Raw genomic sequence first — 15,283 nt, 5'->3', positions numbered from 1 at the left:
TGTTTTTTTGTGGATGGAACTGGAATGGCTCTGATTGCTTCTAACTTTTCAGGATCCGGCTGAATGCCTTCAGACGAAAAAATATGTCCCAAAAACTTCACCTTTGTCCTACCGAATTCAGACTTTTCCAAGTTAATTGTAATTCCAGATTCCACAAAAATATGTAACACGCTGTTGAGGATGCGATTGTGTTGTTCCCATGAGGCTTCTGCTATCAGAATATCGTCCACATATAATGTGATGTGACGTTTTAAGAACTCAGGTAATATGGAATTTAGCCCGCGAATGAATGCTGCCGAAGAAATGTTCAAACCAAAAGGAAGTTTCCGAAACGCCGAAACAAAGGAAAGCTGTGTATTTTCTACATTCTGGATGAAGTTCGATCTGATAAAAGCTGGATCTGAGATCAATAGAAAACAACACTTTTACACCATTAAAATTTTGAAGAAGTTCTTCCATCGTTTGCGACCTGTCTGTTTCAGGAATGATGATAGTATTGATTTGTCTCGAATCTAAGACAAGCCTGATCGATCCAGTTTTCTTCTCAACAACATATAATGGATTGTTGTATGAGCTTACTGCAGGCTCAATAATGCTCTCGTCAAGCATAGATTGTATTTCTGTTCTAACACGGTCCCTATAATGTGCTGGAATTACGTATGGTCTAACACAAAATTTAGTATGCTCATGAACACGAAATTGGTATTGAAATCCCTTGACTGTTCCTCTTTTGTGAGTAAAAACTGTGGAATGTGCTTGTAAAATCTCAAAAAGGTCCTGCCTATCAGTGTCATTACAATTCTCAATTGTTTGAATTTGATTCTGAATTAACTCATTAGTATCAAATATGTCGTCGATATCATCCCTGTCAGTACTTGCAGAGTGATTGTTAGTGTCAAGTTCCGTCGAAAATTCCGAACTGTTGTCTAACAGGAGGTAAAGCCGATTAATTTCTTCGTCATGGTTTGAGAGACAATCTTCAAATTTCAAAGATATTGACTTACCTTCTTTCTCTAAACTTATTTCAGCATCGTGAAAGTTTAAGATTACTTTGTATTCATTCAAAAAGTCTACTCCCAATATAATTTCCGTCGACAATAATGGAACAATAAGAAAGTTCATAGAGAAGCTGTGGCTTTCACAAAAGAATTCTAAGTGGGTTTGTTGGCGTACATCTACACTTTTTCCAACGATTGCACCTTGTAATTTAATCTTACATAACGGAAGTGTGGGGCAATCATTCGATTTGTTGCATTTGCTAAAGGCTAATTACTGAAATAGGACTGCCAGAGTCAAGTACTGCCGTAAATTTTACGTCATTTACTGTAATGTGAATCACAGGATATGCAATGTTGTTATGTTTTACATCGTGTTCCTGGAGTAAGATGTCCCTAATGTCTTCCATTTTTATGTAATTACTAGCTACGGCAGCTGCGTCGTCAGTTTCAGAAGTACGTTTTGTGGCTGCCAGCGGTATGAGTCATTGCCTTTGTCTCTTTGTTGGCGCGCGTCATTATTGGGATTTGGAGACCTAACTTCTACAAATTCACCTTGTCAAGAGGGCCCCACCCTGTTTGAATCCCGCCAGTTCTGATGCAATTCAGGTCTGTCGTTATGATCATATCATCTGTCGTCATGTCGGTAGATTCCATAGTTTCTTTCTTGTCGGTCAAGTGGTGGAGAATTTCTCCCTGAATCGTAACTGCGCGCTGGACCATTGTGTCTAAAGTTATTCTGTCTCCCTTGATAATAATTATTTTGGTTCCCATATTGTCTGTTTCTCTGATTGTCTCTGTGATTGTCACTACTGCAGAGAGGTGATCTTTCCCTGTAATTATTACTACTCTGCCAACGGTTTTCATACGGGTGGTATCTGTTTTGATCACAATTTGTGTTGTGAGAATAGCCTTGTCGTGTCCAGTTATTATTTCTTTCATCGCGGAATTGTGACGGATGTGACCTGTAATTGTTGTGTTCCTGTTTTCGCGTTCCACGATTGTCAGTGTCAATTTCCAATTCTTGTAACAGTCCCTGAAAAGCTTCAATGTCGTCTTTGCAACGTCCTGCCAAAATAAGATGTCGTAAATGTTCAGGCAACTTGATTAAGCAAATGCGGATGAGTTCTGAGGGGCTATATGGGTTTGAAAGATACTGATACTTGTGCAACATGTCTTCAAAATATTTCACAAGACTGGAAAATTCAGATTGTTCGAAATGTTTCATCATTATGATGCTATGTTTTACTCGGTCTTGTGTAGCTTGAGACCAATATGCTGAGAGGAAGGCATGATAAAATTCTCCTTCACTGTGACAATCGTGAATGACCGATCGCATTCTTTCAGCTGGTTCAATCTCTAAGTAGCCACACATAAATTCTAATCTGTGCTCTAATGACCAGTTGGGAGGAAAAGAATGAGAGAATTGATGGAGCCACGCTTGTGGATGAATGTCGTTGGCAGGATTCTTAAACGTTTTGAATTTACGTCTAGTAATGAACAGCTTATAGTCAAAATCATCATGTCGGCAAGTCACATATTGGTCATTGTTACTTCGTTTCGGTGGTTCCATCTCAAAATTCGGTGTACCTTGCCAATTTCTTTCATAATTTACAAAGTGCCTCATGTTATTAATTTGTGGCTGTTCCGTATTTCTATGTCCCTCTTCCCGTATTGGAGCGCGAGTGTTCTCTGAAATATGTAATTCTTGTATTACCTGCGTCAACTGATCTTGTACTTCCTGGATTTCTCTTTTGTACTGTGTATTGATTTGACTTTGATTTTGTTTGAATTTTCTAATTTGTTCATACTCTTCTGTGTCAGTGAAGGCTACAGGTCTTGTGTCATTCAGATCATCATCTACCTTTGTAGATAAGTTAGTAAACTGATCCGAAAGTTCGGCTACTTTTTCCGATAGTGAACACATTTCCTCAGTGTGTTTTTCTGAACCAAGGTTCAGAGTGTCCATTTGTGTTGAAATCGAATCTACTGTGTCCTTTAAGTTTTCCTGAGTTTTTGCAAGTTGCGTAACCGAATCGGTAGATACAACTGAGTCAATTTTAGCCCACAAGGTCTCATGATTTTCATGAACAATGGTTTGCAGTTCTTTTATGGCTGCTTCGTGATTCTGTAATGCATTATCATGCCGCGAAAAAATAGGTTGAAAATGCTCACAAATTTGTGTTTTTACGTCATTACAGACTTTTTGACATTTCGATTCAATGTTATGTAACTCAGTAGTTAAATCGTCACGTGTTTGTTCAAGTGTGGTGTCTAACTTCCGAAGATTTTGTTCCATTGTGTCTAACTTTTGAAGCTTTTGCTGTGTTTGTCTCTGATGTTGTTCCATTGTGTCTAACTTTTGAAGCTTTTGTCCCATTTGTTTCATTAATTGTAATAACAATGCACTGATGTCTGAAACATGTTCCTCAGTGCTATTCGGCAATGCATTTGAACCGGCAATATTCGCATTTTGAAAAGCAGAAAATGTGTCTTGACTTATTTGAGAAAACGGCGAGGACGCAAAACCTGAATCTACAGCATTTGCAAGATTGTGTCCTGTCATTTCGGATTCCTGAGGCAAGCTGTTGCCAACCGATCGATCGATAATGCTTCCCTGTTCACTAATTGTTTCACTGCCTACACCATTATTTGCAGCCCGCTCCATTTCCCTATGCACAATTACCAAATTACTACTTTGAACATTATTTAATGCATTACTCGGCGGCACTAACACACTGCTTTCGTCTTCACTGTCATTTCTCAGTTTACTTTGGAGCCTAGTATTACGTTTTTCACACGCCATTATTGTCACAATATTTCACACAACACAGAAAAACACAATTTGAAGAGCAAAGCAAGAAACCATATTAACATAACATTGAAAATAATATCTCGTTAATTGCAAGCGCAGCTGCGAAATAATTGGTGCAAATCTACATGCATGCCACAACTGTTTTACTGTACAAGAATGAAAAACTATAACTACAAAGGAAATTCTCTCTACAATTACGCGCTAGCACTAAACAAAGGCTGCACTAATTGCACAAACTACAAGAAAAAATCAGAAGATTCCAGTGAGGTATCCTCGGCTAAGAGTCGACATATGAAACGTCCCCTTAGAAAAAATTATACATGACTGTGCTTAAACTGACACACAATATTTTTAGCGCAACGCAATCTGACTTTCAATAATCCCTACAAAAGAATGGCCCTGACTAACATTAACCTATACCTTTCACAAATCACTTACCTCACAAAAATCTTCGTTACTCAAGCTACTGCAATACAGCGAGCGCCACTACTGCCAGCTAAATAAAAGATTCAAACTACTGAAGGCACTAACTACTGATAGGCATAGTTAGCAAATGAAAGCTTTTGATAGAGAACAAACAATGTATTTACCTTAATAGTGTTCAAAGGTCATAATATATATAGCAGTTCATGACATCCAGTCTTACAAATTTACTGTCTCTGTCCAGATCATCCGCTCTCAAAAATCCGCCTTCTCACTTCCCCACATCCACCACTGCTGGCGGCTCACCTCCAACTGCGCAACGCTACGCGCTGTTCACATCCAGCTGCCCAACACTACAATGGCAGACAACAATGCAAACTAGCCACAGACTGCACACAGCACAGCCAGTGATTTCCATACAGAGCACTATGTGGCGTTACCAATATAAAAACCTAAACAGTCTACTTACAACATAAACGCCCAAAAAGGGCTTGAAACGTTGTGTGAATGTGGTTGGCGTCTATGAGGGTACTTGTTTTAGTATAGCCATGCTGCCTCTCGATGGTTTCCATACACAAACACTATCGGTTTATTCCCGACATGAACACCTGTCCGTTCTACTGCTTACAGTATACTGTGTCAATCTTACAGTCTGCAACATACAAGGAACACACGGCACCTGGTCAGAGGAACTTTCACTCATCAGCGTCATCTACCGTGGCAATGATTCATTTCCGAACACATGTTCATAGGACTTTTTTTCTCCATTTCCAGTCAGCATCCGTCCCTGCGGTTTGTCAATTTTATTTATGTTGACCCTGTATAAAAGAATGGACCGAATTTTGCAGCATGAATTGGCAAAAATAGCACATAATATTTTAACATAATATCAAATGTGTTTGCAATAAACAAGCATTCTGCTATTTAAGGAGGAAAAATCTACATAGAATATTTACAACTAAAAAAAGTAGAAACAAAAGTCTGCTTACTACCATTTGGCTATCTGGCGCACAGGTATCCGTTCATCTGGAATTCAGAAGGCACACGATATTGGTCTGTTACACTAAGCAACATTGGTGTATGACAAATTTTCTAAATTATAATTCTGGACTACACTACTATATAGTACTACACTACATGACCTCGTATCAGAACTAAGCTGGATTTCTTATTTGTTTGGGTGGTTAGCCCCCCCCCCCCACCCCCCCACCCCCCGGCATGATGAAGAGCCAACTCAGGATTCACAGAGGCTGCACTGCTGTGCCCCCAAAGTGTGGAGATTGGGAGATGTAAGAATTTTTAACGTGTTGCAGCCCTGTCAGCAACTGTGATGAATTTGTGATGTCACCGCCAGACACCACACTTGCTAGGTGGTAGCCTTTAAATTGGCCGCGGTCCGTTAGTATACGTCGGACCCGCGTGTCGCCACTATCAGTGATTGCAGACCGAGCGCCGCCACACGGCAGGTCTAGTCCAGAGAGACTCCCTAGCACTCGCCCCAGTTGTACAGCTGACTTTGCTAGCGATGGTTCACTGTCTACATACGCTCTCATTTGCAGAGACGAGAGTTTAGCATAGCCTTCAGCTACGTCATTTGCTACGACCTAGCAAGGTGCCATATTCAGTTACTATAATTACTTCAAAAATGTATTTTGAACAGATAATATTGTGAATCATGTACAGTCAAGAGCGACGTTCATCATTAATGGATTAAAGTTAAGTATCAAACTAATTACGTCCGCTTTCTGAATTCTCATTCCTTTTCATGTTCCAGACCTCACGTCAGTATAGTTCTTCCCTCCTCACGCTAGCCTGTTCGAGCTAAAACGCGTGCATTTCGGCCTGCACTCGGATCACGGTGTTGGCTCTTCTGCTAACACAAAAGAATTAATACGTCAAAGATCCGCCTCAGTTGCGAAAAGTTACTGGTCTTTACCCAGGCTTCAGCTAGAGTAATATTCAGAAGTATAAAATGCCTTATTCTAGCATGTATTAATTTATTTGATACTTCTGAAGAAGGCTAGATTACTCTAGCTGAAACTGGGTAAAGACCAGTAACTTTTCGCAACTGAGGCTGATCTTCGACGTATTGATTGGGAGATGGTTGTCAGGGTCTCAGGAAATCATTTCTGATCCTCTCAATGACTTATCTCCATACCGCTTCCAGAAGGTTGTTTTAAATGGCTGTTCTGCCGTGGCACGTGTCATTATTATGATGTATGGCATCTTTTTGATTATCTCTCTGCCATGTAGGGTTACAGTTCATCAGCTGATACTTTAGCTGTCAGCGAGTTTAGCTTATGCCACAGTTCCTCATTCCTTACTAATATCATGGACAGTTGCATTACCAAATGCGTTTCTGTCTTGGTCTGTCTCGGGCTCCAATGGTTCAAGAACTACTTCAGGTCTCTGCAGTGGAGCCCGCCTGCCGTGACCGCTGCCAGCCGAATTATTATGTCGTCTTCACCGTGAGCCACATCTGCCGCTGCGCTTCCAACAGCTGGCTGCTCACAAGGTACTGTATCGCTGTGGTTGCCAGTAGGTGCCTACGAGCTCCTCGCCTCGTACGACCGTTCCGAATTCCCTGCTCCTTGACACACTATCCAGGACAGGCAGTTTCCAGTTATCAAGTTGTGAAGACATTCTCTCTAAAAAGCACACTTTGTTTAGTTATTATAGTAAACAGCTGTGTCGTAAAAGTGTGTTTCATCACTCGTCAGCAGAGGACAGAACAGACGTAATCACATTTAACTCTACTTTTTGAATGATCACTTCTCTTTGTGAATATACGGTCTTCACTGAAGACAATGACTTAGCGTTACCAGCTGACGTAGTGTAGAGCTGTAGGTGCAATAGCAGTTTGTGTGATCCATATGAAGCGTTAGTACTCTTTTAGTCGCTGTATGTTGTCACACATCTAAATTTTGGTACACCACGATATGCATAAAATGGTTATATCTCAACTAGGTGTAATGTACATCATGAATTAACATGGAGCTGCAGTGTCTAGGAGGGCTCAGCTGACGGCAAAGTTGTCGTGGGTTCTTTTGTATTGACATAACTACACTCATGCTCATAAATTAAAGATAATGCTGATACATGGTGAAACAACGCTCTGGTGGGCAGTTAGCGGGTTTGAATCACCTCGGGAAATGACCATGCGGTGCATTTGACCAGCAGTCTTCGCACGGTGGCGCTGGCAGCAGTCCGCATACGCAGAGGTGTATTGGTGCACGTCAGAGTACGGTGCAGCGAGTAAGTGTGCAGGCGTTTTCAGACGTGCTAATGGTGACTGTGTGTTGAAATTGGCTCAAAGAACATATATTGATGACGTTATGAGGGGTAGAATACTAGGGCGACTGGAGGCTGGTCAAACACAGCAGGTTTTAGCACGGGCCCTCTGTGTGCCACAAAGTGTGGTCTCAAGATTATGGCAACGATTCCAACAGACAAGAAACGTGTCCAGGCGCTACAGTACGAGACGTCCACAGTGTACAACAACACAAGAAGATCGATATCTCGCCATCAGTGTCCGCAGACGGCCACGGAGTATTGCAGGTAGCCTTGCTCGGGACCTTATCGCAGCCACTGGAACAGTTGTCTCCAGTCACACAGTCTACAGACGACTGAACAGACATGGTTTATTCTCCTGGAGACCTGCAAGGTGCATTCCACTGACCCCTAGTGACAGGAGAGCCCGTAAAGTCTTGTGTCAAGAACATAGTACATGGTCATTGGAACAGTGGTCCCAGATTATGTTCACGGACGAGTCCAGGTATAGTCTAAACAGTGATTCTCGCCGGGTTTTCATCTGGCGTGAACCAGGAGCCACATACCAACTCTTTAATGTCCTTGAAATGGACCTGTATGGAGGTCGTGGTTTGATGATGTGGGGTTGGATTATGATTAGTGCACGTACACCCCTGCATGTTTTTGACAGAGGAACTGTAACAGGTCAGGTGTATCGGGACATCATTTTGCATCAGTATGTCCGCCTTTTCAGGGGTACAGTGGGTCCCACCTTCCTCCTGATGGATGATAACGCACGGCCCCACCGAGCTGCCATCGTGGAGGAGTACCTTGAAACAAAACATATCAGGCGAATGGAGTGGCATGCCTGTTCTCCAGACCTAAACCCCATCGAGCACGTCTGGGATGCTCTTGGTCGAATCTTCGCTGCACGTCTTCAAACCCATACGACACTTCACGAGCTCCGACAGGCACTGGTGCAAGAATGGGAGGCTATACCCCAGCAGCTGCTCGACCACCTGATCCAGAGTATGTCAACCCATTGTGCGGCCTGTGTACGTGTGCATGGTGATCATATCCCATATTGATGTCGGGATACATACGCAGGAAACAGTGGCGTTTTGTAGCACATGTGTTTCGGCACGGTTTTCTCAATCACCAATACCGTGGACTTACAGATCTGTGTTGTGTGTGTTCCCTATGTGCCTATGCCATTAGCGCCAGTTTTGTGTAGTGCCACGTTGTATGGCACAACATTCTGCAATTATCCTTAATTTATGAGCATGAGTGTAGATAAAAAAAAGAGTGAAGCACCATGTAGACAACGTCAGATGTCAACGTAACTTCGTACACATACATACGGTGTGTACGTGAATTATTAGAGTTGTAATTGTCTTGACAGATTGAACAACAATCAAAGTGCATCAGTGCTGCTCGTGTTTAGTGTTGTTATCAGGCCCGGTAGGGCATATAAGGATCGCGAACAATGCCATATCACTGTGAATGACGTGGAGATAACTGTCTCATATGAGTACGCGGTATCAGCACGTGACAGAGTTCGAAAGTGGTCTCATAGTGGGTCTCCATTCGGCTGGCTGGTTGAATCGTGCAGCATCCAGATCTTTGGGGCATTCAGATGTGACAATGATCTGATGTTGGACAATATGGGAAGGTAAAGCAGGCATATTCTTCATTAAGGTTCCGGTCGTCCACTGACAAGGGAGGATAGCTACGTTGTGCACTAAGCACATCTGAACCTCTTTGCATCTGAGCCTGCTATCCGAGAACAAGTAATGAGCTCTCTGTAACATTCTGTGTCATCCAGTACTATTGGTGTGAGAATAGCAGCAGCCGGATTAGGGAAATACAGTCCCATGTATAGGCCGCAACTAACACCACGATAGAAAAGACTGCATTCAGAGTGATGCTGTGAGTGGTAAGCATTGACTGCTGATAGATAACGTCGCATTGTGTTCAGTGGTGGATTGCACTTATGCACTATTCTGGATAAACATCGCTGGCTAGTAAGGCAACATTCTGGGGAGATGTCCCCTTGTGTTATCTGTCATGCATCAATATTGTGGTACCATTTTTCAGTAGGACAATGCTCACAGCACGGTCTCTATGAACTGTCTGTATGATGTTGAGGTACTCCTGTGACCAGCAAGATCCCCAGATCTGTGCCTGACAGAATACGTGTGAGACCAGTTCATGCGCAAACTCCAGCGCAGCGCCAGTATCCAGGAAATGAAGGACCAATTACAATAGTTGTTTGGGTCAGCTTGCATTAGCTTCACCACATCCTTCCCAACTGAATCACTGCATGCATCCAGACCATAGGAGGCGCAGCGTCATACTGATAAGAGTGCTCATATTACTAAGTTCTTTGTAACATTGAGTCGATATTGGAATTACACACCCTCTCAAACTGCGAGGTTTCATTTTGGTTTCATTCCTTCTCCCATTCTGGGTGCTCCTTTTTTTCAGGCAGTATATTATGACAAAAGAAAGACTTAACATTTTGTTTCCAATTATTATCAATCTTGCTAGTTCCATGTCTTGCTGCTAAATGGGAAATCTTTTTGTGTACACCTGCCTGAAAAAACTAAAAGCAGCACAAGAATGCATTATTTACTCGTCTGATTTGTCCCAAACATTAGCTTTTACTCAAATCCGCTTGTTGACGTGGCGATAGTTTGTAAACTGGAGTATAATAATATTGAATAACAGTCTGCAGCGAACGTAAGTAATCAACACATTGTTAGACTAGACAGACATACTTGTTTTCCTGTAGTACATTCTCTCCTTCCCTCTATCTTTACTTCTTCTCTGCATCGCTCAAACCTTTTAAATTCTAGCAGTTAAGTAGTATCCTGTAGTGTTGAGTTTTGGAGCTGTACAGATAACTACTTGTAAAAGAAAGCAATTTTATTACAGTATGAATGAAACACACAAACATTGGTGTAATATTCTACTATCCAGGGTGAGTCAAAAGTCGCAGTACACCCTGTTATGTCAAAAATTCTGCAGAAATGGGGAAACCTGAATATTCCAGCAAAATGTGAGTTAGGCGGTCTACACCTCCGCCTAGTCGGCGGTGCGGGTCTTCCACATCGTCCCCTCCGCTCCTCGGAGTATGGGATATCACCACCATCATCATCATTACCTTTTAGAGTATGTACCGAACATGGCCGCCATCTTGAATCCGTAATTTTTTTAAAATGGAAAGGGGGTCGTGTGTTATATCAAATAACATCAGCGTTTTCTGATAAGTTCATTCCTGTAAACAGATTCGAAGTAGCAGTTATGTTTTACAAGTTACAACACATTTTTGTTGCAATTATGGGCTGGACTGTTCAACGTGGTGTCCCTCTCGGTCAATGCACATTTGAAGGTGCTGAATCCAATCGTCATGCACTAGCAGAAGAATTTCCGCAGAAATGCTGACACACGCTTCTTCAGTGCGTTGCTTGACATTGTGTCTGTTTATTATTTTCTCTGAATGTACGAGTTGCTTTAAAAGACACCACAGATAAAAGTCAAATGGTTTGAGATCAGGTGATCTGGGTGGCCATTCCACAGAACCATATCAGCCAATCCAGTGACCAGAACACTGATCATCTAACCACTGAAACTGCTCTGTAGTGTGGTGGAGCTGCATCCTGTTGAAATTAAGAGAGAAAGCTGCTATCTTCATTCAGAACAAAGGGAAACACCACATCTTGCAACATTTCCAGATAGCGTTGAGCATTTAGGTTTCGCTCAATGAGAATGGGTTAAATTACATGGGTACCTCATATTCTGCACCATACCATAACTTTACAACACCAAAAGGTTGCATCCAGTGTGGCTTCTGGTCACTCTAGTACCTGTGGTTGTGATGGTTGACTTCACCACTGACAAAGAGTTTGCCTCATCACTGAGCAAGATACTTCAGGCAAAAGAGGGATCTTGTTGAACTTGGTCTAGGGCCCACGTGCAAAACTGCATACATCTGTCTGGCTCATTCTCTGCTAGGTTCTGGAGTAGTTGAATCTTGAGTACATGCCATTGATAGGCACGAATGATTCGGAAGATCGATGACTGGCCGATCATACATTCTGCTGACAAACGTCATGTGCTGCGGTGTGGGCTCTTCACGAACGACGCCAAAACAAATGTTGACGTTATCTCGTTAGTAGCGCCTTGTTGGATGGCCACTCCATGGCTTGTCTGCCACAGTCCCATTTATCGGAATTTCGAAATTAAGCACCTGACAGTGTTGTGTGAAATTGGAGGTCTTTCTGGGTGCCGCCTAGTAAAATCTGCCGCTATGACACGAAAACTCCGTTCTTCAGACATCAGAATGACCTCAGTTGCCGGCCGGGGTGGCCGAGCGGTTCTAGGCGATACAGTCTGGAGCCGCGCAACCGCTACGGTCGCAGGTTCGAATCCTGCCTCGGGCATGACTGTGTGTGATGTCCTTGGGTTAGTTAGGTTTAAGTAGTTCTAAGTTCTAGGAGACTGATGACCTCAGCAGTTAAGTCCCATAGTGCTCAGAGCCATTTGAACCATTTGACCTCAGTTCTCTCCTCCTTGTTCAAAGCAATTTTCTGTTGCCTGCAACAAAAACGTGTTGTCACTTTTGAAGCATAAATGCTACTTCGAATGTGTTTACAGTAATGAAGTTGTCAGAAACTGCTGATATTTGATATATCATACGACCCCCTTTCCACGTAAAAGTATTGACTTGGATTCAAGAAGGCCGATGTCAAGTTGGCGTCCATGTTCGGTAAGATACGTTACTGGAATACTCAGGTTTCCCCATTCCTTCAGGGTTTTTGACGTAACAGGGTGTAGTGCAACTTTTGACTCACCCTGTAATTTTATATATATTTGTGTAAGAGTGGAATACAGAAAATTACGTGTAATTGTGGCACATTCTGTATAGGTCAGTCTGGCAGAGCAATAAGTACCGGCTTGAAGGGGCAACACAGAAGTTGGAAACTTGGAAGAGGAGACTCTACTTCTGCAGACCACTTGCTTAAAAAAGGCCATAGTTACAAGATGAAATATGAAACATTACATCATATCCATAAAGGAAGGGCGATGAACTATCTTGAAATAATGTAAATTAATAAACACATGTCCATCAAACCAAACTTAGTACTGAATGGCCAGACACAGTCCCCTTACTCGCCACTTCTAACTGCAGATACTACTCACAATCCCATCCAGGCCATGTTGTAAATTACCCATCTTACTCACATGCCCCAGTTCCTTTATTCCAGTGTTTCTCTCGCTGTGATAAAAAAATTTACTTCGTATAATCACAGCTGCTTCACTCACCTGCTAGCTTATGTGGGTTTTTTGTAATATAGGAACTATTAAAGAGAGGATTATTTTGTTCGGCCATATCTTTGGAATATGTCTTCAAAGTTTATTATTCACTTAATTTCTTCTACGTACAGCTGTTGTAATTTGTCTATAGTTCATTAATTAATGTGTCACATATTTTATTTTAGTTAAATAATCTTGCTTCGCTTTTACACTTAAATAATCCCTCTTGTTTTATTCTTAATTCGAACACTAACATTTTTCGTCTGTGGAAACGGAGAAACTCTGTACATGCACTAGTTTAAAATCTTTCATGCAACAGACTTTCACTGCACAACATACTTGTTTTTTTACCGGATAATGGCGTAACAGCCGAAAACCGGTTCGTGTAACAAATAATAAACATTGTAGAATATTGCACCAGTGTTGTGTGTGTTTGATTCATAATATTTGAAATATTCTACCAAGAACCGACAGAACAATCAATAAATGCAATTTTAATAGTGTACAGTTGACTGTAACGATAAAGACAGTAACTGTGAAACACGGCCTGCAGCCTCTTTTAGGGCGCGGGCCACATAGAAAACGGCGACTAATAGGTAAACACACATTTCAGAGCTGGACCCGCAGCGGCCACGGGCGTACCGGTCGCGTCGGCTGGCGTGCGCGCTCTCCGGCCTGGAGCTGCTGCTGGGGCTGTCGGTCTGCATGCTCGCCCTCTGGCTGCTGCTGTGGGCGCCGCGCATGCGCACGCGGGACGTGCCCTACTGGAGCGGCGCGCCGGTGAGCGTTACATCAAGTCTCCTCTCTTATGCGAACGCGTACTTTCTGTGGCCCAAAGAACAGACTCCTCGCCGAATCCGCAGCTGTGACACATATTATACAGGGTGTTACAAAAAGGTACGACCAGACTTTCAGGAAACATTCCTCACACACAAAGAAAGAAAATATGTTATGTGGACATGTGTCCGGAAACGCTTACTTTCCATGTTAGAGCTCATTTTATTACTTCTCTTCAAATCACATTAATCATGGAATGGAAACACACAGCAACAGAACGTACCAGCGTGACTTCAAACACTTTGTTACAGGAAATGTTCAAAATGTCCTCCGTTAGCGAGGATACGTGCATCCACCCTCCGTCGCATGGAATCCCTGATGCGCTGATGCAGCCCTGGAGAATGGCGTATTGTATTACAGCCGTCCACAATACGAGCACGAAGAGTCTCTACATTTGGTACCGGGGTTGCGTAGACAAGAGCTTTCAAATGCCCCCATAAATGAAAGTCAAGAGGGTTGAGGTCAGGAGAGCGTGGAGGCCATGCAATTGATCCGCCTCTACCAATCCATCGGTCACCGAATCTGTTGCTGAGAAGCGTGCGAACACTTCGACTGAAATGTGCAGGAGCTCCATCGTTCATGAACCACATGTTGTGTCGTACTTGTAAAGGCACATGTTCTAGCAGCACAGGTAGAGTATCCCGTATGAAATCATGATAACGTGCTCCATTGAGCGTAGGTGGAAGAACATGGGGCCCAATCAAGACATCACCAACAATGCCTGCCCAAACGTTCACAGAAAATCTGTGTTGGTGACGTGATTGCACAATTGCGTGCGGATTCTCGTCAGCCCACACATGTTGATTGTGAAAATTTACAACGTGATCACGTTGGAATGAAGCCTCATCCGTAAAGAGAACATTTGCACTGAAATGAGGATTGACACATTGTTGGATGAACCATTCGCAGAAGTGTACTCGTGTAGGCCAATCAGCTGCTGATAGTGCCTGCACACGCTGTACATGGTACGGAAACAACTGGTTCTCCCGTAGCACTCTCCATACAGTGACGTGGTCAACGTTACCCTGTACAGCAGCAATTTCTCTGACGCTGACATTAGGGTTATCGTCAACTGCACGAAGAATTGCCTCGTCCATTGCAAGTGTCCTCGTCGTTCTCGGTCTTCCCCAGTCGCGAGTCATAGCTTGGAATGTTCCGTGCTCCCTAAGACGACGATCAATTGCTTCGAACGTCTTCCTGTCGGGACACCTTCGTTCTGGAAATCTGTCTCGATACAAACGTACCGCGCCACGGCTATTGCCCCGTGCTATACCATACATCAAATGGGCATCTGCCAACTCCGCATTTGTAAACATTGCACTGACTGCAAAACCACGTTCGTGATGAACACTAACCTGTTGATGCTACGTACTGATGTGCTTGATGCTAGTACTGTAGAGCAATGAGTCGCATGTCAACACAAGCACCGAAGTCAACATTACCTTCCTTCAATTGGGCCAACTGGCGGTGAATCGAGGAAGTACAGTACATACTGACGAAGCTAAAATGAGCTCTAACATGGAAATTAAGCTCTTTTCTTTATTTGTGTGTGAGGAATGTTTCCTGAAAGTTTGGCCTTACCTTTTTGTAAGACCCTGTATAAGTTGAAGGTGGAGGGAGGAGACGCGAAAGGAAAGGGACGGAA

At 42.9% G+C, this 15,283-nt stretch overlaps 1 protein-coding gene across 1 annotated transcript in view; it reads left to right on the top strand.

The window, feature by feature from the left end:
• The window catches only part of LOC126188592 (uncharacterized), a 98,996-nt gene that overhangs the window by 44,563 nt on the left and 39,150 nt on the right, over positions 1-15,283 (top strand). The window contains exon 3 of the mRNA XM_049930194.1: positions 13,415-13,581. Coding sequence (XP_049786151.1) covers positions 13,415-13,581 — 167 coding nt within the window. The remainder of the gene's footprint in view (positions 1-13,414; positions 13,582-15,283) is intronic.

The sequence above is a fragment of the Schistocerca cancellata genome, chromosome 5, assembly GCF_023864275.1.
Source record: "Schistocerca cancellata isolate TAMUIC-IGC-003103 chromosome 5, iqSchCanc2.1, whole genome shotgun sequence".
In the NCBI taxonomy this organism is placed as follows: Eukaryota; Metazoa; Arthropoda; class Insecta; order Orthoptera; family Acrididae; genus Schistocerca; species Schistocerca cancellata.
This window is presented reverse-complemented; position numbering and strand designations above follow the sequence as displayed.